The sequence below is a fragment of the Meriones unguiculatus genome, chromosome 5, assembly GCF_030254825.1.
Source record: "Meriones unguiculatus strain TT.TT164.6M chromosome 5, Bangor_MerUng_6.1, whole genome shotgun sequence".
NCBI lineage: Eukaryota > Metazoa > Chordata > Mammalia > Rodentia > Muridae > Meriones > Meriones unguiculatus.
This window is the reverse complement of record NC_083353.1, coordinates 1,711,493-1,738,932: the sequence shown is the minus strand read 5'-3', so window position 1 is coordinate 1,738,932 and position 27,440 is coordinate 1,711,493. Positions and strand designations below refer to the sequence as shown.

Here is a 27,440-nt window from a genome sequence, read left to right as displayed (position 1 = left end):
TTTGGTTTTGCCTTTTAAAATTATGGTTATACTTTATGACTTCATTCCTAAAAAGGGTACCTTATTTTGATATTGCAAAAACAGGTTTTTAAAAAACCATGTTTAAGGCAATAAAGCATTTTAAAGTTTATCAGGTATTTTAGACAATGACCTTAGGCATTCTAACAGAGAACTTTGGAACAGTTTCTCAATCTTTTGGGGGAGAACAAAAGACTTTGATATTTGTTTTGTTAATTTTACCAAATAAAACCAAGTTATACTATTTGAGCCAATTATAAAAATTGCAGTTTTGATAAAATAGTAAAAATGATTCTGATAAAAACTTTTATATGGTTTAAAAATTTAAAAAATATCTGGTTAAATCAAAAGAATGGATCTGGGAAAAGTCTAACCTGAAGATATATATATAGACTGTTATAAAAGATATAAATTGTATTTGCATTGGTTTTACACCTGCAAGCATGATTTGAGAAGGAACTGTAAGATATATTGCTCTTCATTTGAAAGGCTAATGTTTTTTTCAATGCAAAATGTTTTCTTACGCTTTTTAGCCCAGGTTTATATAGGGTTATATTCAACTCATTTTTAATTATTATAAAAATATATGCCTGGTTGCCAGTTCCTATATAAATTATTTAATGCTTTCTCTAAATAAAATTTTTGTCCTTTATGTTTTTTTTGCTGTTCAGTTTTAATGCAATATAATAGGATGACAAGATTTTCTGGCCCTTCTATGTATTGTGTTTGATTGAAAGTTTTGCTTTGATTTTAGTTCAGAGAGATATTTGAAGTAATGCTAATAAACATAAATAACTATATATTTATATTTATATAAATATAAATAACTGCTAATAAATGTGGTTAGTTATAAGAATGGATTTTTATCTGGTAATTTTTTTTATGGGTAATTATAAAGTTGGCCTACATAGATCTACTGAAGATGAATATAGGTTTAAAAATATTTATTTAAGAAATATGCCAGAATTAGAGATTATGGCATTCTATTTCATAGGATGCAATTTAAAATAAATAATTTAAAGAGAGATAAAAAATTAATTCAGATATGCCGGCCCTCAAGCTTGTCAGAGATCTGATGAATATGGCATTTTAACATGTGTAAGTTTATTATGACAGAGAGTCCCAAAATCCTGGCAGTATCTTCCCCAAGGTCTCCAAGAAGATTTGGGCACAATGTGACCCTGGATTATGGTATGCTAGCCACTGGGAAAGACTGCCCCACCTGGCCCACTGCCTGGGCCCAGCCTAAACTGTGGACAAAACTGTGGACACCTGGAGAATCAATGTTTCACGTTGCTAAGGGCGAGGTGAGGCCATTCTCTCGTTTCTTTCTCCATAGAAACAGTCTCTCATCTTCTGTGCCTGATCGCTGGACTGCCCTGCTCATGATGCCATGAGACCACAGGAGCCAGGGACAGCTGCCTAGAGTGATGGACTGACTAGTTGTCACTGTCATTTTGATTAGTACATGGATTGGTACATACTTATCCTTCTCAGGTCCAAGCTAATGGTAGCCTTGCAGCTAAAGAGCAGATAGTTAGATCCATTGTTAGTGTATTGGTTAATTTATTAGTTAGTTAAAATTACCAGGTACAAGGTTTTCTATTTAAAGAAGGCAAGCAGGTTTGCCTAGCCTACAGGCTTCATGTTAATTATCTCTGTCTTATGATGGATGGCTAGATAGAAAGATAATGGAGTTTATGTAGGGTCTGAGGATATAAGAGTTTACATTTTGAGAATCTAGAAAATGTTGTTTGGTCTGGGAAAATGTTTTAGGGTTTATAAATGCAAGAAATATTGGAGGATATAAGTAGATGTTTTAAGATATGAACATAAATTGTAATGATACAGAAAAATGATTGGAGGCATATTAAAAATGGGAGATATTTTAGACTTCTCTCCTGTCTCTGCTATTGTTGTGCTTATGTTGTTATAAGATTTCAGAAGTCCAGAGTTATGACATTGACTAATAGAGTTCTAATAAGCTGATTGCTTTATATCCAGTCACAAGTTTAAGATTTTAATTGCCTTTTGATGGTTTTCGGGAGATAAATATAAAAATGCATTTCATCATGCTAAACACATATATACAATGTGTATATTTGACCCAAAAGCCAGAGCTTTTACTATGATATCTTTAATATTTGCCATTTTTGAGGTAGACTTTGATACAGAAGTTAAAAATATTTTAAATCTATTTTTTCTAGTTGCTTTGTTAAGGGAAGTCCAAGTATCCACAGTTCAGCACTAAAGCCACTAATGTATTTCTGCCTAACTTTCCAGTGTAACATGGAGATGGGAACTAAAAATAAATTCTAAGAAGATCTGAAAAAAAAAGTGGCCCAGCTCTATTGGTGGCTGATTACCAACAGCTGTATCCACAGTTAAAGTGTTAGTTTCAGATCATGGATACACTTAAATTGTTGCTCATTCCATTGGATGCAGTTTTACCTGTTATTCACAAAATGTTTTAGGCAATCAAAAAGTCATGAGACCTGAATTTGACATAGCTCAAACGGACCCCAGATGAGTTTCGCCTGGTCTTGTGATTTCTCATTTTTCCCATTTATTAGACAAATTTTAATTTCTGTTTCTAGTTTAAACTTGTCTCAGCAGATTTTCATCTGGTTGAAACTGCAAGCTGAGATCTGAACTTCCTGGAAGCTGTCATGATTGCTCACTGCCTCCTCGGATGGACCACCTAACGAGACGTTTCTGAGGACTGCCCCATTGCCCAGCCTTTGACTGGCATTTCAGCCTTCCTAGCCCCTGATGTCAACGGTCCTACTGTCAGAGCTGAAGTAGTTTCAGAAGACGAGACCACCGGTCCAAAATCCCACCTACAGGCTGAAATGCTAAGTCAAAGGTGTCTCCCTGATATTAGCTATTATCTTGGGGATTACTTAGCTGGAACAGAAACTAGTATTGCAATACAATACTGGATGTATAAAGCTAGAGTTATAGCAGCTTAAGGGCAGAATCTTTTGCTTTTGGCCATTTTTGGATCAGGCTTGCTTAACAAGTTGTTAGAATATTGGAAAAGACTAGGAACTATACAGTTAATGGTAATAAAAACCCAATACAGTCAGCTTGGAGATGACCTTAAAGACCTTGAACTGTAAGAGCCCAAGATTGGCCTCTTCAGTTACATGGAAAGGGGGAAATGAAGAGCTTAAGATAGCCTGAATATAACTCCATTTTGAAATAAAGATCTTGACTGGGAGCTGAATTCAGGTACCAGGAAATATCACAGAATGTACACCTGGCAGAAAACAAAGTTAACTCTCCTAGTAACAGCCTCCAGGAAACATAACAGAATAAATGCTTCATAGAAAATAGAGACAAACTCCCTGGCAATAATCAATGGGAATTGGTTGAGAATCGGGTGGGAAAATTCTCCCCAATGTTTCAGATATGGTTTAGAAAAATAGCCATTGTGATTATATGCCTTAGCCATTGTGATTATGTGCCTCAGAAAAGGTCACCTCGCCCTGCTAAACTTCACCCAATTCTGTAACATCAAGGCTTGTGCCCCCCTGCTTGCTGCCATGGAAATCCCCTGCTCACAGACTTTCCCTTTAAAAATCCTGTTCACTCAGAGCTCGGGGTCCCTCTTCTCTACTGCTGCGCCAATGAGAATTGGGTCCCGAGTTCGATCGCTCTTGTAATAAAGCTCTCTTGCAATTGCATCGAGTCATCTCCTGGTGGTCTCTGAGGGTCGTGTGAACCTGGCATAACATCATATGGGAACATAAAGAAGCTGCTTAAAATACATACATATAAATGGAGTCACCAAGTAACAAGGGAGACAAGGCCCCAACTAGACAACTTTTCACCAATGAAGCTTCCCATGTCAGGAATAGATTTCATCTACTGCAGCCATTCATGGAAAGAGCCCCATGGAATTGCCAAGGCTATTGGTTGGACTTTACCCACTGATAGTAAAGCCCTGCTGCTGAAGACAGCCCTTACATAGCTCACTGAACACAGAGAAGCTGCACTTGTGCCTAACCAAAGTCTTTCCTGATACTGACCAATGTTTAGGGTACTAAAAGGTACTCTGCACGCTACCAGAGGAGAGAGGTAACTGCCAACCCAGCTGCAAGCCCTTTGCTCTATAGGTGGCCTACCTGAATGACACGCTCATGCAGCAGTGCCCAAACACGCAGGTGTCGCCAACCGGCCTCTCCACGGATTTAAGGCCCACTCCAGGAGATGAAATCTAAGCCTGACGCTGCTCGTGTGAGAAACCAAACACTATTGCTCTGAGAAAAATAGCAATAAAATGACAACACTCTGCTCTACTCACAGATGAGTGCCTCGCTCAGCCACGAACAGGCAAGCTTCCCCCTGCAGTAGATGGGAACTAATACAGAGATCCGGAACTGACCAGCATGCAGAGAGTGGGAGATCTTGGAACACTGAACCCTAAATAGTGTATCTCTGTCAATCTCTCCCCTTGGAGTCAGGGAACAATCTGGAGAGGAGGAAGAAAGATTGTAAGAGGCAGAAGGGATGGATCATACCACAGAATCTGTCTGCCAGACACAAGAAGGCTGACATACATATGAACACAGAGACAGTGGCAGCATGCACAGGGTCTGCACGGGTTCAACACTGAGAGGAGAGAGTGGACACAGGCTCCCAAGCCTAACCAAGAAGCTATCTCCAATTGACAACACTTACAAAGGAAGAATCAATTTTCCCCGATGGAGTCCCATTGGATCTATAAACCACCTAAGAGCAGGCCCCAGGCCACAGGTGGACAACACAGAACTCAGCGGTGGTTTTGTAGATTTTTTTTGTCTCATATTGCTTTCTTTGGGTGTTTTTTTTTTTTAAACCTTACTGGTCTTTGCTTACATATGAATTTCAATTTGGTATTTTATGGGTTTCATTGTTCTGTATGTGTGTGTCTGTGTGTATGTCTGTGTGTCTGTGTGTGTGTTTCTTGTGCTTTACCATTTTTTTTAGTGTTTTCTTGTTTTTATTTATTTGCCTGTTTTCTAAGGAAAGAGAGAAATAAGGTATGGAGTTGGATAGGCGAGAAGATGAGGAAGATCTGGGAGAACATAGAGGAAGAAAAGCATAATCGGAGTATATTGTATGAATTTTCAATAATAAAACATGGAAACACCCAGGTCCCATGGCTACACAGACACATACACACATTCACAAAGAGGGAGGAGAAGGAGGAGGAGAAATATTTTTAAAAATATGCTAAAATGGGTATAAATGAGCTGAAATTCTGTTTGGCCAAAAATATAACAACAGATCTAATGTAGTCCACTTCTTTCATAATATTTAATTTATTTTAACGATGTGTGTGAGTTCATGCATCTGTGTAAGGGTATGTGCAGGGGCCCACAGAGACTCTCCGAGGGTACTGGAGCCTCTGCAGCTGGGGGTGACAGGCAGTGGCTAACTTCCTGATAAGAGTGCTGGGAACTGAACTGTGTCCTCTACAAGAGCAGTGCTCACTCTTAACTACTGAGCTGTTTCTCCATCCCTAGATTTCCTCTTCTGGACATTGTCATAGCTGGAGGAACCCTTTTGCTAAAAACAACTCAAAAACTCATCACACTAACATACAGGAATCTATTATTTTCAGATTCCAGACAACAGGCAGACTGAAATTTTGGGTCAATTTAAGGAGCTGGGAATCAGGTGGGGAGCCTGTGGCCCCGGGTTTTCTCTCTGAAAGTTCTTCCACAGAGCAGGGAAGAGAGTATTCACCGAGGTTTGGCATTCCACCCGGGCGGAGGAGAGGGAGCTCATTGCTATTTGAGGGAAGTGTATGAAGAGGCCAGAGGAGGAAGATTAAGAGAGAGGAGAGAGAGAGAGAGAGAGAGAGAGAGAGAGAGAGAGAGAGAGAGAGAGAGAGAGAGAGAGATATTCAGAAACCTGCATGATTCCTTGTGCATGGGTGGAGTTCCACAGACACCGACAGAGAGCTACTGCGGTTCTCATCCTAAGGTGAGCAGAAAGTAGAATCCCTGCAAAGATCAGTGAGGTGAATGAGGGGGCACCGGAGACCCCACAGGACGAGGGAGAGAAGCAGGACCCCGACTGCACCCAAAAGAAAGCTGTGGAACACTGGAGTGATTTAGGAACGCCCTGGAACCCCCTGCTGCTGTCTGCACAGTCACTGCAAAGCCTGTAGAAAAGTGTGCCACAGAGCAGAAAGACCCAAGAGAGGGAGGGCAGGGCAGGGAGACGTGAGCGTGAAGGCAGCCGCGGGGACAACCAAGGACCACGTTTCTGTCCGTTCATTGAGTGTTTATTGAGGAGCGGCAGGGCAGGCATGTTGGGGTGCAGAGGAGACATCAGCGTGTGGGGCAATTGTGTTTTAAATGGCTAAAAGGGGCAGCTCAGGGCAGAAGAAGGCCTGACGTGAGTTCAAGGCTCTGGGCCCAGGGAGGGCAGATCAGCTCTGGCCCATGCTGGCCGTAGCCTGACCTGTGGATTTCTTGCACACCCAGCGGTAGGTGGCCCCACATTTCATGTCGTTCCACTGCTTCTGCGTGTGGACACAGTCTTCATACTCTCCGTTCTTATGTCTCCAGTTGTCAGGCTGGTTTTTTGCCCAAAACCTGGAAGGAGGTAGCATTACTCTACTAGACGAAGCAGGATTATTTCCCCGTGCATAAAAAGACCTCAGGATGGGGACAGGACTGGGACCGGAGAGCTCTCAGGCTGGCCTGCTGAGGATGCCCTCCCTCCGTTACTGGTGACCCAGCGTCTGCAGCGCCCTCCACACCATTCAGCCCTCAGAGGCCTTCCTCCAAAGGGCAAGGGCCAAGTGGGCAGGCAACAAATGAACAGATGAAGTCAGAAAAGCCAGAAGACAACTGGCCTGCCAGCCCCAGGGCCTGTCCTTTCTTGATGTTGTTCTGTTGGTCTCATGGGTCATATCACACAGCGCAAACATTGCACATCACATACCATGCATGTCACACTTATATCACATATGTCACGTGTAAGCACACAATACACCATACGCACACATCACATATACATGCTAAGTGCCATATGCACAGACACAAACACAAACGTGAACACTCACAAAGACATACAACTGGCATTCACTGGACAGGATCATACACAAAGGACAGTGAAGCCTGCCAAAGACCGCGACAGTCAATGCCAGACAGTGCTAGACAGAAGTTAGACTCACCCATTGCTCAGCGTGCGATCGAATGGTGTCCCGTCTACCCAGCGCCAGTCACCCTCCGTGCCCCTGTCAGTGAGCCCGATCCAATGGTATGCAGTGCTCGTGGACTGTGTCAGGAATGCCTGTGCAAAGGGGACACGGTTGTGAGGAGCTGCTTCTCCAGAGCATTCTTCCCCTGACCGCTGAACAGGAAGTCAGCCTCAGTGAAGGAGCTTCCAGAACCTTCCATGGCTTGTCCAATATCTAGAGCAGCAGGTAGGTCCCTCTGCAGAAGCCCAGCTTCCCCATATTGACCGTCTTCAATAGCCCTCACTCTTGAGAAGGGGCATGAGCCCTCATCCTAGTTTGTTCTTAGCAGCACTGGAGCAGGCAGGTCCTGGGAGAGCCACAGCACTTAGGGCCCCTAGCACAAGGCCCTTCAAGGACAGTGCTTCCTTTAGAGGCCTCAGATGTTCAGGAGTGAGCCTAGCTCCCAGAGGGCCAGGGCCTCTTTTTCATCAGCCACTGGATCTTTTACTCTAGACTGATGCCCAGAAAAGAAGGCTGGCAGGAGCTGAGGAAAGCAAGAGAGAAACATCCTCTACTTTGAAAAGTGGGACAGCTGTCTTTTCCTTTCCTTCTGGCTGGCCCTGGTCCTTCCTAGGAGGTCTTCCTCCTTTCCTGAGCAAGTGGCAGTAACTGACCGTGCGTCCACCTCAGTACAGAGTGCTCTTGGGAACTCAGTCAATCTTTGTTGGTGTCCCCACTTTCCTAGTGGGGACATGTTGGCCTCCACCACCCGTTAGGAGGACAGAGCCTAAGTTGGTGTGTCCCTAACGATGCAGTACCCTTCAGCCCGCCCCAGGCTCACAGCTCTGACCTGCTCCACCTCAGAGGTCACGGATGCCAGGTGTGCTCCCTGGGTCACGCAGAACTTCTCAGCCTCATGCCACGATTTCTCGTCTTGAGAAAAGTAATACAAGCTTCCCTGGAAGGCCTTCCAGCCCTGCAGGATCAGCTGGAGAAGCTGATCTATAACAAAGGTCCAAGGGGAGAGTCAGGAACGGATAGTGTTGTTACGAAGCCAGCCTCTACTGTTCCAGGTCAAGCCCTGGCAATTGCCAACACTCAGCTCCAGGATAGGGCTGGGACCCCACACCCCGGTCCCACAGCCATAATCTAGAGGTGGCCTTCCAGGACACCGAGGTGTCCCGGTCACTCCGGGGGAGTCTCAGCTTGTCACCCATCAGCACTCCCTGCAGATGCCTGCTTTCTGGCACACAACACTTGCCCACGCATGACTGTCACTAGCCATCTCTGTCTGCTTCCAATCCTGCAACTTGTAGCCTCTTTCACTTCCTGACTTCATCTCCATCCACAGACTCCAATACACACCATGTTCTCTGTAAGAACATCAAACTTGAGAAGATGGAACAGGATGAAGGCACCTCGTACATTTTAAAATTTATTCATCAGAAGTGGGTCACATGCATGGGCCACAGCACGCATGTGGGAGCCAGAGAACGACCTGCAGGAGTTGGTTCATTCTTCCCACTATCTGGGTTCTGAGGAGCAAACCCAGAAGTCAGTCTTGGTGACAAGCACTTTACCTGCTGAGCCACTGTCTCAGTGAGAGATGGTGAGTATGTGAAGCAGGGATTCTCAACATGTGGTCCTGACCTGGCAATGCCAGCATCATCAGGAGACTGGCCCGTTAACATGTGCCATGCCTCTGCCAGGCCTATCGGTGATTCTGGCACTGTCTGAGGTTGAAACAGGGATGGACAAACTGCTCTCAGAGTCTTACTGGAACACAGCCCTGTGATACTCATGGCTGCTCCCTCCATGCTGCAGAAGGAAGCAGGTCTAATAGAGACCCTACAACAGAAGCTGAATTCTCTCTGATTTGCTCTTGAAGAAAAAGTCCAAGGGCTTGGAAGATGCCTCAGTCAATGCTGCACCTGCCGCGCGAGCATGGAGGTCTAGCTCAACTGCCAGCGCCCACACAGAAGCCCAGTGTGCTGCACGGCTCCTGCACTCAGTGCTGGGCAGTGGAGACAGCAGCTCTCTGAAGCTCACTGGACACTCAGCTTAGTGGAACTGATGAGAAACGTCTCCAAAAATAAGGCGTGGGGGCTGTGGACGCAGCTCAGTGGGCAGAGTGCTTGCCTGCTGTACAGAAAACATCCAGTTCTGGCCACAGCACTGCATTGAGCGGGCACAGCAGGACTCTTCTGTAGTCCCAGACAGATAGGTGGACACATCCATCCACCCACCCATCCATCCATCCACCTACCCACCCATCCATCCACCCACCCACCCACCCATTCATCCACCCACCCATCCATCCATCCACCCACCCACCCACCCATTCATCCACCTACTCACCCATCCATCCACCCACCCATCCATCCATCCATCCACCCACCCATCCACCCACCCATCCATCCACCCACCCACCCATCCATCCACCCACCCACCCACCCATCCATCCACCCACCCATCCATCCATCCACCCACCCACCCATCCATCCACCCACCCATCCACCCACCCATCCATCCATCCATCCATCTGCCCACCCATCCACCCATCCACCCATCCACCCACCCATCCATCCATCCATCCATCCACCCATCCGTCCATCCATCCATCCATCCACCCACCCATCCATCCATCCATCCATCCATCCATCCATCTAGCCAGCCAGCCAGCCAGCCATCATACACACATACAGACAGACAGCTAGAGGACAGACAGAGCAAGTGGAAAGAGACTGGGACAATCTGGCCTCTCTGCACATGCACACTCCTATGTAATGTGTACACACACTACACACACTGAAAGGGGGGAGGAGAGCCATGCTTTCCTTCAAAGAACCATCTTGAAGCTTTCCCTGAAGTCCTAAGGCCAAGCTGTATCCCTGGCCAAAAGGTCTCAGTTCCAGAGCTGAACTTTCATGTTTTTTGGTGGGGGGAAGGAGCTCAGCATAGTGGACTCCAGAGTGGAGAAGCAGTGGCCCCTGATGCTGCAGCAGAGAGCCCAGTGTGTGAGGAGAATGGTGGCTCTGGCAGAGGCAGGAAGCAGAGAAGGCTTCCGGGCACCCATGTATCCAGGACACAGACAACATAGCAGGCCCCAGTACTTCCCACCGACTCCCCCTTGTCAGCTCTGCAGCAGCTGCTCCAGAAGCCACTTCCTGCAGTTCCTGCAGCCTCTTTCCCACAGTGAACAGCCAACCATTCCACCCAGAGGAGGCTTCACCAGGTATCCAGTGACCAGCCCCACACCCAACCTCCCTACAAGCTACATACTCCACTAGGGCTCTCTCTCTCTCTCTCTCTCTCTCTCTCTCTCTCTCTCTCTCTCTCTCTCTCAATATGTCATTTTTTGCAAGCCTACCCTCATAGCCCAACAAGTTGTGGGGGGTAGGAGTATGTTTTCTCTGTCCCTGACCGTCTTGCTGTCCCTGACAGTCTCAGCTGCATGTCTGGGTGCTGGCACATTGTTAAAGGTCTTGACATGTGTTAACCTGCTTGATCTGGCTGTGAAACAATCCTGTTATCCGCACTTTGGATATAAGATCTTACGTATTCCAGGCCATCCTCAAACTCATTGTGTACCTGAGGTTGGCCTTTGACTCCTGATCCTCCTGAACCTCCTTGCCCCGACCTCCTGATCTATGGGAACACAGATATGTGTCACCACACTTGTCAAACACTTTTTAAAAATTTATTTAGCTTTGTTTATTGAGTTTTTTGGTTTGTTTGTTTGTTTGTTTTTGAGACAGGGTTTCTCTATGTAGCCTTGGCTGGACTGGACTCACTTTGTAGACCAGGCTGGCCTCAAACTCACAGAGATCTGCCTGCCTCTGCCTCCCTGAGTGCTGGGATCACAGGCATGAGCCACTGCTCCCGACTTGTTTTGTTTTTCACATTTTATATGTTTGGATATTCTGTTGGCATGTCTATCTGCCCAGCAAATGAATGCCTGGTGCCGTCGGATCTCCTGAAGCTGCAGTTGCTGAGGGCCACCGGAGGAGTGCTGGGAGCTGAGCAGAGAGCAGCCAGTGTTCCCAACTGCTGGGCCATCTCGCCACCCTCCTTTGTTTGTTTTTGAGAAATAGTCTGGGCTGCTCTCACACGTACTGTGTAGCCCAGGCTAGCCAGGAACATGCACGCTCCTCCTGCTTCTGCTCCTAGGGCAGAGGTGACAGACAGCTGAGCAGTAAAGCTCAGGGACGCGCTCGTTCAAAGTCTCGCCGGCTTCTGACAGCAGCGGCTCAGGAGAGTCGCTCCCCAGCTCCGCTCCTCACCTTACGCCTTTTTTGTGTGGCATTGTTTTGACACTGGTAAGATTACAAGCCATCTGAGGCTACTCCAGCTGGCTTATCTCACTAGATGTGATCCCCATCTCCAGCACCATCCGCCTCCCCAGAGGTTTAGGTAAGCAAAGAGTCTAAAGGGTCAGAGGTCATCATCCCGCCCAGAGGCTGTCCTCCCCAGATACACACACACACCCCTCACTTACTCTGAGCCTGCTGCTCCTGCTCCCTAGCAGCCACAGCGGAGCTCTGCAGGGCCCCCAGGCGGCTCTGTTCCTTCTGAATCTTGGCAGCGAGAGCTTTTGTAGTCTCCAGATCTGTTTTCAAGCTCTGCGTCTCTGCCTTGGCCTTTTCCAGACTGCTCTGTAGCTCCTGGACCTTGGACTTCAGCACTGAGACATCAGCCATGCTTCTTCTTATGGTCTGTGTCTCTCTGCTGACCTCCTCAGTCTTGGAGTGTAAGGAACGGGTGCTTTTCAGCTCAGCCGTTAACATTTGGATCTGGGCATCTGTCTGCTCCAGGTGGCCGTTTGTCTTTTGAGTCTGAGCAGTGACTGTTTCTAGATCTTTCTTTAATGACTTCATCTCATCACCAGCCCTTGCCAGACGATCCCTCACGGCCTGGATCTCAGCACTGGTGTTGTTCACGCTGCTCTGGAGAAAGCTCCGGGTCTGAGAGCTGAGCTCAGTTGAACTCTGCAGACTTCCCCGCAGTGCCTGGATCTCAGACTGAGCTTCCTCCAGGCCTCGGCCCAGCATGTGGAGCTCAGCACTGGTGTTTTCCATGCTGCTCTTTAAGAGACCCTGGGTCTGGGAAGTCATAGCATTTGTCTTTTTCAAATCTCCTTTCAGACTATGGATATCAGCACTGGCCAACTCCAAGGAGTTCCTCAGTGCCTGGGTCTCCAAAGCCAAGGCACCAGAGCCCTTCAGCACACCTTTTGTCTGCTGGATGTCGGCACTGGCGTCCTCCAGATGGCCCCTGAGCAGCTGGACCTGAGAACTAACGTTGTCCATTCGGTACTTCAGCATCTGTATCTCCTTGTGCAAGCTGCTAGAATTCTCTACATAGTTCATAACCCTCTGCGTAGCCTCTTGCATTTCTGCGTCCCTGCCAAAGTGGGGGTGAGCTGAAAAGAAGAAACAGGAGGCGCCCATCCAGGCCCATTACGTAGGGAAGTTTAGATGCAAGTCATCATGTTCCTGGCTATGATGGTTAACACATCAACTTGGAAGGATCTAGAATGACCCAGAGGACAAACCTCTGGGTGTATCTGTAAGATAGCTTCCAGACAGGTTTAGCTGAGCCAGAAAGACCCACCCTGAATGTGGGCTTCACCATGACCTGCGCACCAGTACCATCGCTCTCTGCTTCCTGATTGTTGATGTAATGTGACCGGCTACCTCAAGCTCTGCTTCTGTGCCTTCTGGCCATGATGAACCATGCCTTCAAGCTGTGAGCCAAGATAAACGCTTCCTTAAGTGCTTTTGTATGATATTTGTTGCAGCAATGTTATATGTTAGAAAAACTCCCACACACAGCTCTGAGTGACCCTAAGGAAGCCAGCTGGTCCCTGCACTACATAGACTCTGGGGTTGAACCACACAAGGAGGCCTGAAAACAAGGTGCATGAGGAGTTGGCTGCCTGCTGCAACACACGAAGGAATAGAGAAAACTGAAGCTCTGGCCTGGGTTCAATTCCCAGAACTACAGAGAATATTTTTTTTTTCAGATCGCATGACCAAAAAAGGACCAAAAAGAGAACATGATTTTTTTGACCCTGTTTATATGGAACTCTATAAATAAACTGCTCTTTGGTCGTGACAGTTGAGACTACCTGAGGTTGAAGCCAGGAAGGAATTGGAGGTGGGGGATCACCGGGGGCTGCAAGGAAATCCTGCGGAGGGGATGGTGGCTCGGCACCTCACCTTGATGTAGCGATGGTGAGCACACTCCTTCACTGGGACTCGTCAGTGTGTGCTTTAAGTATGTGCCCAGCATTTATAGCTACTGGGCCTCAAAAAAGCTGTGCTTAAAAACAGAACAATTTTGGGTTTGGGAATATAGCTTATTTGGTAGAATACTTGCTTAGTTTGTACAATGTTATGGGTTCCGTCCTCAGCACTACATAATCTGGGCATGGTCTCACACACCTGTAATCCTACCACTGGAAAGGTGGAGGCAGGAAGATCAGAACTTTAAGGTCCTCTTTAGCTTATTAATTTGAAGCCAATCTGGACTTCATGAGACCCTGTATCAGAAAATAAACTTAAAATCTTTTTTTCAGGAGGAAGGTGGGATCTGGAGCTAGGATGTGGGAATAAAAGCCGAAACCAAGGTCTGTGCTCCCAGGGCCAGCTCCCCAGTGCCCAGCTGCCCTGGCCCTGTCCTCACTGCGACTACTCACTGTCGGGGTCCTCTTCGGTATAGTTGGCTCCTTCGTGCTGGGCTTTGACAGAAAGATCTTCATTCTTCTCAGGTCTCCAAGGCTGTGAAGCTGAGATACCATTCCTGGGTCAGCCAGTCCATAGCCCTGACATGACAGGATGACCCACACCAGCTAGGGTTCTAGAAAGAGGGAGGGGCGCCAAGGGCACACACAGTTTCCCTGGAAAGCCTCCATTCTTGTGAGCCAGGCACAATGAGCTCTGTTTTCTCCAGGCCTGGGCCTGGGCTGGTGGTAAAATGTTACTTCAGAGATCAGCAATGTCCAGAGGACCCCTTGGAAATGCCCCCTGGATCTCTGGGAATCAGTTGTGGCCCAAGACACCTGAGAACTTACCCACCACAAAAAGAGCCAGGAGAGAGAAGAACATAGTCATAACCATTAGTGCCAGGATGGTCTGGACATGCCTCAGTATCCCGGGAGACACGGGAGCAGCTGGCTGGAGGTCTAGCCCTGCAGGGGAGGAGCCAGAGTCTGGTGTGAGAGTGCCGGGAGGGCTAGGCCTGGCTAGGACTCCTGACACAGTCCCTTGACCTGTCCACTAGAGATGAGAACAGCCGCCACACCTCTCACAAGGAGTATCAGGCAGGAAAAGGTAGCATTTGGTGTGGGCAAGGCAACAGCCGAAGATCAGGGGCTCACAGCCCACGAAGGCACAAAACCTGCCCCAGAGAGCATGGCTACAGAAATGTGATCAGGAAGAAAGGAGAGAGTGAAGGCGGGAGAGAGGTGAAAAGGAGGCACACAGCAGGGGCCCAGACCTTTAGGGCCCAGTCTTGTTAACAAGTCTGACCAAATCAAGCATTACTGCCCCCAGGGGAATGGTTTTGTTTCTTGAGCCTTCCACAGAACTTGAAATGTTGTTATGGGTGCCCTGAGCCTTCTGGGAGTTGGTCCATTAATGATCTCAGAGACCACCAGCCCCAGAGGATACAGGAGCTGGGTGGATTGCAAAGCTGGGGTTCAAAATCAGGCCCATCTGAACTGAAAGCGCATCCTTTTTCTCCCATCAGATTACTGTACCCAGTGGAAGGGCTCTAGGAGTTTCCATATAGAGCCTGGGGTGCTCAGAGTTCTGGTCCTCTGGTCCTCCCATTTCTTCTGCCTGGACATATTTACAAGGGGACCAAGGCAGGGATGAGGTGAATGTCTGGGCTGGCAAGGATAGGCTCAGAGGACAGAGCACAGGCAAGAACGCTAAATAGTCTCACCTTGGGCCTGTAGGGAGACGCACTGGTCGTTTGTGCAGAATCTAGCCACATCTCTATTCACCTCTGCCTCCTTCATCCTGAGCTGCTGGCCGCCAGTTCCCAAAGGTCTGTCCTGCGAGCCCGCAGCAGTGGGAGCGGAGACACTGATTTATGTTCTCCTGAGTCACGACCACTTCCCAGCCCTGCCTCCTCCCTCCGCCTCTGCAGAAACCCGGGTGACCACTGGCCCCTCCTCTTGGTGTTCCAGAGGCCAAGAGCCCAACAGCCCTCTTCCCTTCTGCCCCTCCTCCCTCGGTGCCCTACACATGGCCTCTGCCTCACATACTACCCAATGCTCTTCCACAGGGTCTGAGGCCGCACCTAGAAAGGAGATCGCCAGCTTTACAGAAGAAGCATCGTGGGGCTGAGGAGACGGCTTAGCCAGTGAGGTGCTTATGGCACAAGCATGAAGACCAGCGTTCGGATCCCCAGCACCCACATCAAAAACTGGGCTCATGTCTGTAGTCACAGAGCTGGGGACTCAGAGGAGGGAAGATCCTTAGAGCTTTCTAGCCAGGCTGCCCAGCTGAATCGGTGAGGGCTGGGTTCAGCGAGAAATTCGTTCTCAATAAAGGTGGAAAGAGATAAGGGAAACACCCAACACTGACCTCTGATTTCCAACAGACTCAAGATGTCCCACTCCTGTAATCCCAGTACTTGGGAGGCAGAGACAAGTGGATCTCTATGAGTCTGAGACCAGCCTGGTCTACATGGTGAGTTCTAGGGCCGTCAGGGCCACATAGTAAGGCCCTGAATCAACAGACAAAACCAAAAACAGTGCATGAGATGGGAGAGGATCCACAGGGGAGGCTAGAGATGGGTGGCTGCCCACTCAGGACTTCAGAACGTTACAGACAGGTCACAGAAAGGACCTGAGGTACGAGGTGGAGTGCCCTGGTTATTCCTAATGAGTGTTCTCTCGCACACCTGAGTCCATGTTGGTGGGATGAGTCAGGTTCTCGCCAGGATGACCAGCCACCGCTTCCAGGAAGACCATTAGTGATTGGAAAAGTAACGAAAACATATGTCTGTAATCCCAGCATTCAGGAGGGTGAGGCAGGAAGATTACCAAGCTTGAGACTAACCCGGACTATATAGTGAGCTTGAGGCTAACCTGGGCTACAGAGTGAGACCCTGTCTCAAAAGCCCAAAATAAAGACATGAAAACAAATGCTGCTTTGGGGCTTCCGGTTGCTCATTGGACATAGGATGAGAAGGGAAGTAAAGCCTCCCAGGGGACAAACAGTACATGGCATTCTGCGGGTAGTGTCCCCTCCCTGGGGGGACCAGCAGCAGACCTAACTGTGCCCTTGATAGCCAAACACCTCCCCAAACTGAAGGCTGAAGATTCTGACCCCATGCTCCGCTGCCCCTGTTTCAGAGCTTGCAATCCAATCCTGCTGCTGGTGATCAGCCCCATCATACCCGCCTTCAGGAGCCGTCTGTGACAAGCTGGCAGACGCCTTGTCCCATGCGTACTATGTGAGAGTTCTTGTTTTCGGTTTAGTTCCTAGATATCACTTCCATATCTTTTCCCCAAATCTCGGAGCTACCCTCCCACAGGCCCACGGGCACTGACTGTCCGGTATCAGAAAAGCCACTCTGACAGGGGTCAGCAGGGCCCTGTTAGGCAAATAGGAAGCTGTCATGGTGCTGCTGTCCAGTCAGTGAGAAATCAGCCTGTGGAGGTGGGTCTGCTGGGTAGAGAGGAATTGGTGGCCTTCACCCGACTCTTGTGTGTGAGCATATATGTGTGTGTGTGAGAGAGAGAGGAAGAGAGACTACGCATGGAAGAGCAGAGCACACAGGATGCAAAGCCCAAGCCACTGGCTGTTGACCTTTGATCTGTCTGTTGAATGCTGGCCTGGTGCATAGGGAAAGGCACCCCTTCTGGGTCATTCGGAAGCTCTGCCTGAACCAGCAGGGGCCTGCCAAGCCCCTCTCTGTGGGGTTGGAGTCACAGGCAATGCCCTGCCCGGCATCGCAGAGAGAGGAAAGAGTTGCTCTTGGTTTCCATTTCCCCCCACACAAGAGGGGTCAAGCTGGACCAACTCAGGAACTATTTCCCCTGACATCCAGAGAAGCTGGGGGGACCCGGAAAGCAGAACTTTGGGGATCCCTTGCTCAGCAGAGGACAGTCTGGGCAGGAGAGTGGCATCAGCAGACAGGCACAACCATCATGCATCTTCTGCTTGCTCTCTTCCCCTGCTCTCTCCCCTCGCCCCAGGAACACCATCTGCAGGCAGGGAATCCAGGATGCTGCTCTCTCCCTGCTCTCAGTGTGAGGAGCATCAGCCATGTTTGTTTTTCTGTCCCCACTACAGGTTTCTGTTCCCTGGGCATAGGAAACAGTATTCTAACAGTAATAGAGTGAGTATTCTACCACGGAGGTCTCAGAGATGGGTGAGTTCAGCAGCTGTAGAAGAGCAGCTCTGAACACTCACAGTACCAACACCAACACTTCAGAAATGGTGTGTTGGCCAACTGTGGCTTGGTCAACAGCTGATGAAAGACAAAGTCCCAAGCAAGGTGCCCACAGGGGCCTGTGCAGGCTGACATGGCTCCCAGCTTCAGGTTCACAGGCTTAACATCTGTCTTGGCAACATCCTTCCCTCACCATCGGCGCAGCCTGCATGAGCAAGGCTGGACCAAGACCAGGCACCCGGATTGAGAACTGGCCTGCCTCATAACACCGCTTGCCCTGACTTCTTCCTGGCTTTAGGGACCAGTGTGTGACCCAGCCCTGGTTTTCATTAGAACTCTTGGAAGAGAAAGCCCTTCCCTCTGGTGTTGTGAGGACTCAGGGCTGTAAGGTCTGTTCTTGAGTCTCCATGATGTCCCCAGCCTTGCTCTAATTCAAGACCCTCCGACACACCTTCCTCCCCTTGTTAGTTGCTTTGCGCATCCTGTTGGTATTTTCTGGTTCTTTTCCCAGAGAAATTTTCTGATTCCTCCAGCTCATCTCTTCTCAGCAGGAGCAGCCTTGTTGGTCTCCTCGCGGTGGTGTGGGATGTGTTCACTCTGGAAACCACACCCACACAGTAGAGACAGGACCATCAGAGACTTAGCAGTCATGCATACTAACAGTCCGCGGGGGTGGGGGGGAGGACACGTCTGCAGAGCCCCACGGCGCGACACCTAGGAGCACAGCCGTCAGCAAGGCTGGGAGGGTTCAGGGTAGAATCACAGGGAGGAGAGAGTGACACCCGCAGGATGAGCTTGGCCTCCTGAAGGATTTCCCAGGCTAGCAAGGAAGGGAAACCCATTAGTTGATGTTGTGGAGTTTGAGATCATGGGGAAAAGACCATCAGGCTCAATTCAGATTATGATTAGCCAAATTTATAACTATTAGCAGGGCCGCAGTCTCTAGTGCAAATAAGAGGCAGGTGAAGGAAGGGCTTTCGAAGGCAAAAGCCACAAGAAGTCCTTGAGCGTCTGCACAAGCAAGTTGCAGAAGCCAAAGAGATGTTGTTCTGCTTGGCCAACACTAACTGGCCAAGGGGACCTTAAAACAGTCCTTGAACATCTGCTTAAGCAGCTTACAAAAGCCAAAATCTAGCAGTTAGTCATACCATAATAAGCAGATGGTCGAGATGTACATATCTGGGTAGGGGTGAAGGAGTCAGGGTTGCAGGGAACTTATCTTCCATGAATTTGAGTCAGGAATAAAATGGTATTACATGCCAAGATGGATGCCTAACACAAAATGAAGTTTCTTTAGCAACTGAATGAGAGTAAGCTGGTCCCAAGGTGGGGTGCCTAGCTTGGTGGGGATCCTTTCAGTAGGTGGGGCCTGCTGGCAAGAGCAAAGGCCCTCAGGTTGAGTCTCAAAGATGCCCTGACCCGAAGCACAGGCCTAGACTGGTGTGGGGGCACATGCTTTTGTCCCAGTGCTGGGGAGGCCGAAGCAGAGGCCAGCCGACTTCAGAGTCCAGGGCCAGCCTGATCTGCATAGTGAGCTCCAGGCCACTAGGACTGCATGGAAAGCTCGCCCTCTTCTCCCTTATCCAAAGGGAGTGTCTCCTGAGAAGGTGTGACGAAGGCCAGTTCACAGCTCCTGCATTCTCTTTGCTGCCCCCTGTTGGTGGCCACTGTTTTCAAGCCTTGGTCTCTGAACATTTTCTGGCTTGTATCTGGACACCCAGCCTCTGTGAAGAGTGAGGACCTCGGGAAAGGTCCCCCTGGGACCAGGGCTGGAGCACAGAAGGCTACCCAGCAGCTCCCAGAAAAGACTTTTCAAACCCTACCATTGTTAACTCACATAGAAACTGAAGATAAGCCCTGACCATGGTGATTGGCATTTCCAGGGCCAGGCTGCCCTTATTCTTGATTTTTTTTACCGGCCCTGAGTGTACCCCAAGATTGCATGTTCTTTCAGGTTCACAGTGGCCACTGGGAATGAAAACATGCGCTCCAAGGGAGGTTTCGAGCTAAGAGGTGTTAAAGTAGGAGGGTTTGGCTGCACAGGGCACAGCAAGAGAGGAAACACTGTGGAGAGGAGAGGCAGGAGCCCCAGACGCGGGGGTGGGTGCAGGACTGGGCATGTGGTGACCTGTGGCAGGAAGGAGGAGAGCTGAGCAGGCAGCTCAAGAGAAGACAGAGGACCCACCAGCCCCAACCGGCACTGGATTAGCGCTAGAGAGCATGGATAGCAGAGGTGACAGAACACGGCGTGGACAGGGTGACCAAGGACAGCTATTCCCGTGGGAAACGCCCAGAGCTCCCACCGGGCTCCTGAGCAGACATATGGGAACTGTGGTCTCACCTAGAGGGACCCCGAAAGAGCAGCTTAGTTATCCTGAGGCAAACGGCCTCCTCTCTCCAAACAGAACCATGCATGCCAGGCCTCAAGCTCACTACGTCGCTAAGGAGGACCTTGAACTTCTGGTTCTCCCACCTCCACCTCCTCAGGCCTGGGATCCCAGTGCTCCAACACACCTGCTCTGTGGTCCAGCTCCAGGTGAGCCCCCGCTGAGCCACACCTCAACCTTCCTGTGCGTCCTTCTATATTCCGTTCTACTATTCAGATCTGTGGGGCTGAGGAGATGGCTCTGCAGTTAAGGGCGCTTACTTCGCTATCAGAAGACCAGAGTTTGGATGTCAGCACCTGTATCAGCTTGTTCAGAAACATCTATACCTCTAATTCTAGGGGACTGGACACTCTCTTCTGCACTCTGTGGGCACCGATACACACACATGTCAAAAGACAGTAAGCCTTTACATTGATTTGCAATAGACACATAAATATTTACATATTTGGGAGCGCCATGTGGTGTTCCATGTATAAATTGGATATGTTTAAATTGCGCATGTCTGTCTTCTCAAACACTGGTCATGCTTGAGTGTAGCTTTCATATGGTCAGCCAAGGCTTCTTAGAAGGATCAGGAAAATCCAAACCAAATGTTCGGGGCACTGACCTGCCTCACCTGGGCAGCAGGGACTTCTACATTCACCCATTTATCCCAAGTGCCTACAAGGTCCTCTGGGGGCAGAGAATTCCCACCCAAGATGTATGGACTCCAGGATGTGTTTGGGACAGTTTTCAAGCACGAAAAACTTAAGGCACAGAGCAATCATGGAGCATCATGGGAGAGGCGTCCCTTCAAGCTGGGTCACTGTTGCAGGCAAATGCTGAGCTCAGGCAGACTGTCATGGGACTGCTTAGATTTGGGGCTGCTTACAGATGAAAAGAAACTTATTGTCACAGGAAGCATCATTCCAGGACTGGAGGGCGTACACCCTGATGTTGGCACAGTGTTCGTTGTTCTCCGTGTTGTTGGGCTCACCTGGAATCCAGAACCTATCAAAGTGAGAAAATGAGGCACTCTATGAACCTGGCAGAGCCCTGAGTCCAAACTACAGACCCAAATACACGGAGCATGGTGGCACTCTGGAGGTGAGGCAAAAGGGTCAGAAGTTCGAGGTCGACCTAGGCTACACAGCAAGTTCCAAGCCCTCGTGGGATACATGAGATGCTTCTTTAAAATCAGTTACTAAAGCGGCCAGAAGATGGCTCAGTGGTTAGGGCGACTGCCCCCAAACCTGCTGAGCTGGGGCTAATCCCCAGGATCCACACGGTGGGAAAGAACAGCCTCTGACCTCTACACACATGTGACACATGCCCTCACACGGACATCACGTGCACACACAATAAAATAAATAAATAGTTTGATGAGTTATTCCAATCCCAGTTTTCATCCTTGGTGACGACGCTGCAGGGTTTTGCTCCCAAACCTAAGATCAGTAAATCTTTCACTCTCAGCCTCTTGCTATGGCGCCTAGCCTCCTTCTCTCAAGACTCTCACAGGTCCCTACTGCACAGGCCTGGAGAGGTCAATCCCCACCTCAGCTGGGCAGAAGGTCAGGCCCCGTAGGACACGGAGGTCCCTAACTGGCCCCAGGTAGCCAATGAGCAGCAACGGTGAGCCGCGTCTCCGCTCGGGGCTGCCACCGGGCCAGGATAAGGACGGGGCACAGCCCTCCGATCATGGGAACCCACCACCAAGCAAGCCAGGCCGGGAGGAGGGCGCAGCGGGCTCACTCACCTCCCACTTTGCTCCTTGTTGAATGCTGTCTCATCCACCCAGTGCCAGTCCCCTTCACTCCCTGCCTGGGTGAGGCCAATCCAGTGGGGGATCCCATCTGCTGCCCGGTAGAGAAACTCCTGTGGAGACCGCAGGGCACGTGAGCAGAGGCCCAGCCACCTCCACACCTGTGAGGACCTGCCTGCTGGGTACTCTCTATGCACAGTGGCAGCCCTGAGCTCGACACTGCCCATGAGACTCTCGGGCTCACAGGCACAGCCTCTTCCGTCGGTGCCCCCGCGCCCTTGCCTGGACCCAGAGCACACTTCCAAGTCCTAGTTGCTCTTAGCTTATCAGCTAACTTGAAACTGGTGCTTTCTAGTGAGAGGCCGGGGGACGAGAGACACTCCGCCTGCCTGGCGCCGCAGCAGATGCCTGCCATCCCCGAGCTTTAGCGTCTGAGGCCAGGGATTGAGAGTTCGAGACCATCCTAAGTTACACACTGAGACCCTGTCTCAAAAGAAAAAAACACAAACAAATAAACGGAAACAGAAAACTCAGCTGATCTACAGAAAGGGGCATCGAAAGAATGGCCTAAATGGTGATAGCTCCATTCCATGATCCCTTAGATGTGCGGGACACTGGAAAACCTTCTATGCCTCCCTCTGTCATCCACTAGGGTGGGCGCTATTTCACCAGTTCACTTACAGCGCTGCCTGGGAAAAGCAAGTCATCTCCCCAGGCTGGCAGACTGCCACGCCCGGCTGGCGTAGACCCTGGGTCCTCGCTGCCTCCCAGATCAGTGGTGCTCTGCATCACCAGGCTTCCTGGGTCCTGGCTACCCCTGAGGCTGCGCACACAGTTCTGTTTTCTATTGGCATGTGGAAAGTGCGCCCCCTGGTGGCCGTCCTTAAAGCTAGCCGGTGTGTGACTGGCTGGTGAGCAGAAATGACGTGTTAGCTGAGGGCAGGAGCCCATCAGCCCCGGCAGCTGTAGCCCCTTGCTGTAGCCCCTTGCTGCTTCAGCAACTGCAGACGTGTGCGGCAACACTGTTTGGCTTAGGCCCTTGACACCCACATCGAACAGGACCCTGCTGTCCCTTGCAGGTTGTGCAGGGTACATGAGAAAAAAACCTTCAGGAGTAGGGGTGCAGGAGCTGGGGAGACGGCCCAATGGGTAAGAGCACTTGCTGTACAAGCATGAAGATCTGAGTTCAAATCCCCAGCACCCATACAACCCCAGCCCTATGGGAGGCAGAGACAGAGACTTGCTGGTACTTGCTGGCCACCAGCTAGTGCTTGGAGAATGCGACAGAAGGATAGAACAGGACATTTGATGTCCTCCTGTGGCCTCCACATATGCATGGGTGCATGCTACACACGTGTACGAGCGCGCACACACACACACACACACACACACACACACCAGGTCATGGGCAGTTCAGGAAGTTTGTTACTGCAGCAAGCTTCCGCCCAGTCTCCCTGACATGCCCCTTTACAGAGCCAGTGATGGTTGTACTCACTTGCTCTGATTCTGAGGTCACTGAGGTCAAGTGAGCGTTCTTGGAAGTGCAGAACTGCTCAGCGCTGTACCAGGTCTTTAGGGAGCGTGAAAAGTAATAAAAGTTCCCCTCGAAGTACTTCCAGCCTCGAGACACCATCTCCAGAATGTCGCCTGGAAAACAGGGCTGAGGTGACCACGGTGCTCCTCCGTCTGCTCTGTCCCGCCTGGAGATGGGGTATTCAACGGGGAATAGCTCATATTCACTGCTGATCCTGAGGACAGTGGTGAATGGGTCCGGGCCCCAGCGTCCTTGAGTTTCCAATATCAGGAGTTGGGAACACTCTATTGAGACCTTAAAATTCTGAGACTTGTGGATAGAGTCTCTGGAGCTAGAAAGGGACAATGGCAGGGAGGGGAATCTCTAAGAGGAAAACAAAGGGCCATCACCCCTGGGCCCTGGCTCACAGTAATGAACTTCATGAGCACAGGCCAGGGACAGGCCAGGGACAGGCCAGGTGCGACATATATTTTATTGGTAAAATGTCACTATGTGAGCTCAGTGAGAAGCTGGCCCTTTGTCTGGCCCTTGACTCTGTGACAGGCAGAGAAAAGAACAGCTCAAGATAAAAACACTGTGTCCTTGAGAACAACTAGAAGCCAAACCATTTCCAACAAAGTTTACTACTGTTTATCCCGTGATATAAAGGCGCCTGTCGTGGGAAAGGGGAGCTGGGAGCTCAGACACGGAGAGAAAGCTCAACTTGGAACTCCAGCTGACTGCCTCAACTCCCCCAGTCAGTTTCTGCCCGTGCTTGCAAGCTCCCGGTTTGATGATGTCACCTCCAGCTGTGGTTGTTCTTTTACTTGAAAGCCTTACCCTAGGGGACCCTCTGTTCCTCAGGGCTCTCTATCAGAAAATCCAGCTGAGGGCTCAGTGGGGCTTCACTAGTTGATTTCCACTGGAGGTTTTGAGTTTTGCAATATCAAGCTATCACCTACGTATCTGCCTGTGTATCACCTACCCATCTATCATTTGTTATTCATTCTTTTATTTTTAGTTCACTATATACTTAATAAACTCACTCACTCAAAACAGTATAGCTATTTTCCAGACTACACAGAGGGCCAGGACAGACTCCTAATGTGTAGAGACCCAAGCAAGGCCTGCGTCTTCTCTCCTCACAGCCAGCAGGTCTTCTCAGACCAATAGTTAAGGCCTTCCTTGTTAACTTTCCAGCCCACCTTTTCCCTGTTCCCCGCCCTCTAACAAGCCAGCTGGCCTCCTGTCTGAGGCAGACAGGGGCTGTGGTCTCCGGCCAGCCTGCAGGACCATCTCATTTACTTACTCTGTCTTTTGAGCAGCTTGTTGACATTCTCCAAGCTGTTCTGTAGGCCTCGGACCTTTGCATTCAAGGTGCTGGCTTTATCCAGATCTCTTTGCAGCTCTGGGATTTTTGCATTGAGATTATCAATCTCTCCCCAGCTTCTTGTCAATACCCCGATCTGGGCATGGGCTAACTCCATGCTGGTTTCCAAAGACAGGATCTGAGAGTGCACTTGGCTGAGGCTGGTGTTCACTATCCTCATCTGAATTTCAGCCTCCTCCACACGGCCTCTGACCCTCACAAGATCAGCACCCAGGGTGCTGATATTGTCCACACGACCTCTCAACACCTGGGCGTCACTCTTCACATCCAATATTTTGTCCATCACCCTGGGATCTAGATTTGAGAAAGTCAGGTCAGCTGAGGGGTTTCTAAGCTGCAGGATCAAGCTTTCAAAGGACCAAGGCAGTCCAAGGAGCTGCCACCAACCCTCCACCCATTCATTAGTGCACAGCAAGTGTGCATCAGGTACCACCATGAGTCAGGGATGCTGGCTGGCACCGGCAGGGAGGAGACCAAGAGCCCTCATGAAGAAGCCAAGGGAGAGCCCAGCCCTGAGATTCCTTAGTGTGGTCCGGGTGAACCTGGTAAAGGGGCGCCCTTAGCACACTCTCATCACTCCATCCCTGGGTCCCCTCTGAGTCTATGAGTTACTCCCCAGCCATCTCCCGTCACAGACACAGTCACCACTAAGGCAGCACACTCCTCCCTTGTTACCCACAGGCTGCTCTATGGCCACGAGGGAGGCCATATCCATGCAGACTCCAGAACACACGGGAGAGGCATTCAGCTCTTTCTGCCCTTCCTGGACCCCATCTTTCATTCTCTACTAAGATCATAGGCTAAACTAATTAATAACTGTCAAAAGACTGAAGGCGACTCAGCAGGAAGAACACTTATTCTTGCAGAAAACCTGGGTTTAGTTCCCAGCACAATATGGCAGTTCATAACAATCCATACCTTCAGTTCTAGGGAGATCTTTTCTCTCTCCAGGCACCAGGACATGTGGTGTGCAAGCATGCAAGCCAAGCACTCTCAAACATAAATAAAATTAAATAAGAAAAGCAAAGGTAGGCAGATCTCTGTAAGTTTGAGTCCAGCCTGGTCTACAGAGTGAGTCCAGGACAGCCAAGGCTACACAGAGAAACCCTGTCTCAGGAAGAAAAGAGAGAGAGAGAGAGAGAGAGAGAGAGAGAGAGAGAGAGAGAGAGAGTCCTATGAAATAGGAAATACTAGAAGCCAGGAGCAGCAGGACATGGTGGCACACACCTTTAATTCAGCTCTCAGGAGACAGAGGCAGGTGGACCAGCCAGGACTATATAGTGGGAACTTGTCTCAAACAAAAAGAGGGAGGTGGGAAAGAAGAGAAGAGAAGAGAAGAGAAGAGAAGAGAAGAGAAGAGAAGAGAAGAGAAGAGAAGAGAAGAGAAGAGAAGAGAAGAGAAGAGAAAAGAAGAGAAGAGGGTCTAGGTAAGGTCAAGGCCAGTGACGTCCTGGAAGAGTGTGGCTGTCAAGCTGATACCACACATATAGGCCATGAAAAGAGAAGGCATTCCTCCCTATACTTTCAAGAGACTTGGCAGAAGGAAGAAAGGTATGACTACAGCAGAGGCCAAGAAGCTTCTAAAAGAGGCTTTAGGTATGGACATATTCTTTGCCTGAACAAGAGGGTGCAGAGACTGTCTGGGAGGTTTGCTGACTTGGTTCTCTGTGTGCTCAGTGGAGAACCCAATCGCTAGCAGAGCCAGGAGATGTCATGCTCGCTGTTTGTTGGGAGCTATTCACAGGCTTTTAATCCAAGGGTCTCAGAGCTGTGAGTGGCAGGAGGCTGAAGGAGGGCAAAGGCAGAGATAAAAGCCTGGTGGCTGTTTCCTCGACTGAAGAGTACCCAGAGAAGAGACATTTTCGAATGCCAGTTTAAAAATCCCCCAGAACCCAGGATGGAAGAAACAGAAGGCCAGCTTCCAGAGACATCGGGAAACTTCCTGAAACTTCATAGACCAGAGAAACCAAACACTGCAGAAAAAAAAGTAGGTCTCCAGGGACCTGGTGACTTACAGAAAACAGCCTGAAACACAATGGAGGCAACCAGCATCAACAACAGACAGATGAAGGCCGCTGGGATGCAGAGAGGTCTCCTTAGGACTGGAGACAGATCCGGCTTGGGAGGAGGCTCTGGAAGGAGACAGGAGGCCTGTTAGGGATCAGTGGAGAGTGAGGTCGGGTGTGAGCACGGGGTGGGCACAGAGCAACAGCTGGCGCTTGCCTCGAGGCCAGAGGGAGATGTTCTGCTTGTCCACCGTGAAGTGTGCATCGGGGACCTCCCTCTCCTTCATCTCCAACTCCGGCATAGGAGCTTCTTGACGCCTCTCTCCACATGGGCCTTTTATCCAGAAAGAAATAGGAAATGAGTCACAGAGCAGGTCTCTGTGTCATGCCCAAGTTCCCTGTTCTTGGCTTAGACACTTTGCCTGGCCGAGACCACAGCTTCGTCCCCTCTTCAAAGATCTGGGCTTTTAGGAGGAAGCCACCTGACTTCTTCCCCATGATAGAGACATTTTAATCATCTTGTCCAAAGGTTCCATTTCTCTAGCAATAGAACTCTATCATCCATCCATCATCCACCCACTCACTCTACAAATGAACATTGAGTGCCTTGTAAGAGCTCAACCCAGGACCCTAGAGATGAACTACTCAGTCTTCTCGCTCAGCAGCTTGCAACCTGACAGGAAGAGCAGCCTGAGCAAGTAAGTTAGCATACATGGTGGAGAACATGGCAGAGAGTACACACGGTCAAAGGACACTCAGGGAGCGGAGTGGTGGGGGTGCTGACTGAGG

At 49.7% G+C, this 27,440-nt stretch overlaps 2 protein-coding genes across 3 annotated transcripts; both read right to left on the bottom strand.

Annotated features, from left to right (window-relative positions):
• Window positions 1-6,276: 6,276 nt before the first annotated feature.
• Window positions 6,277-15,316, bottom strand: Clec4f (C-type lectin domain family 4 member F). 2 transcript variants are annotated; one of them, XM_021641676.2, is made up of 7 exons: window positions 15,152-15,316; window positions 14,277-14,393; window positions 13,902-13,991; window positions 11,700-12,623; window positions 8,052-8,203; window positions 7,196-7,314; window positions 6,277-6,611 (listed from the first exon to the last, which is right to left on the bottom strand). In XM_021641676.2, exons 1-7 carry the CDS (start codon window positions 15,225-15,227, stop codon window positions 6,446-6,448), a joined length of 1,644 nt encoding a protein of 547 aa, XP_021497351.1. In that variant the 5' UTR covers window positions 15,228-15,316; the 3' UTR covers window positions 6,277-6,445. The 2 variants fall into 2 exon arrangements, with proteins under 2 accessions (XP_021497351.1, XP_060239446.1); XM_060383463.1 differs by lacking the exon at window positions 15,152-15,316 and adding an exon at window positions 14,964-15,006.
• A 3,989-nt stretch (window positions 15,317-19,305) lies between these two features.
• Window positions 19,306-26,953, bottom strand: Cd207 (CD207 molecule). Its single transcript, XM_021641711.2, has 6 exons — window positions 26,869-26,953; window positions 26,661-26,777; window positions 24,565-24,939; window positions 23,238-23,389; window positions 21,737-21,855; window positions 19,306-20,991 (listed from the first exon to the last, which is right to left on the bottom strand). Exons 1-6 carry the CDS (start codon window positions 26,951-26,953, stop codon window positions 20,853-20,855), a joined length of 987 nt encoding a protein of 328 aa, XP_021497386.2. The 3' UTR covers window positions 19,306-20,852.
• Window positions 26,954-27,440: the final 487 nt, after the last annotated feature.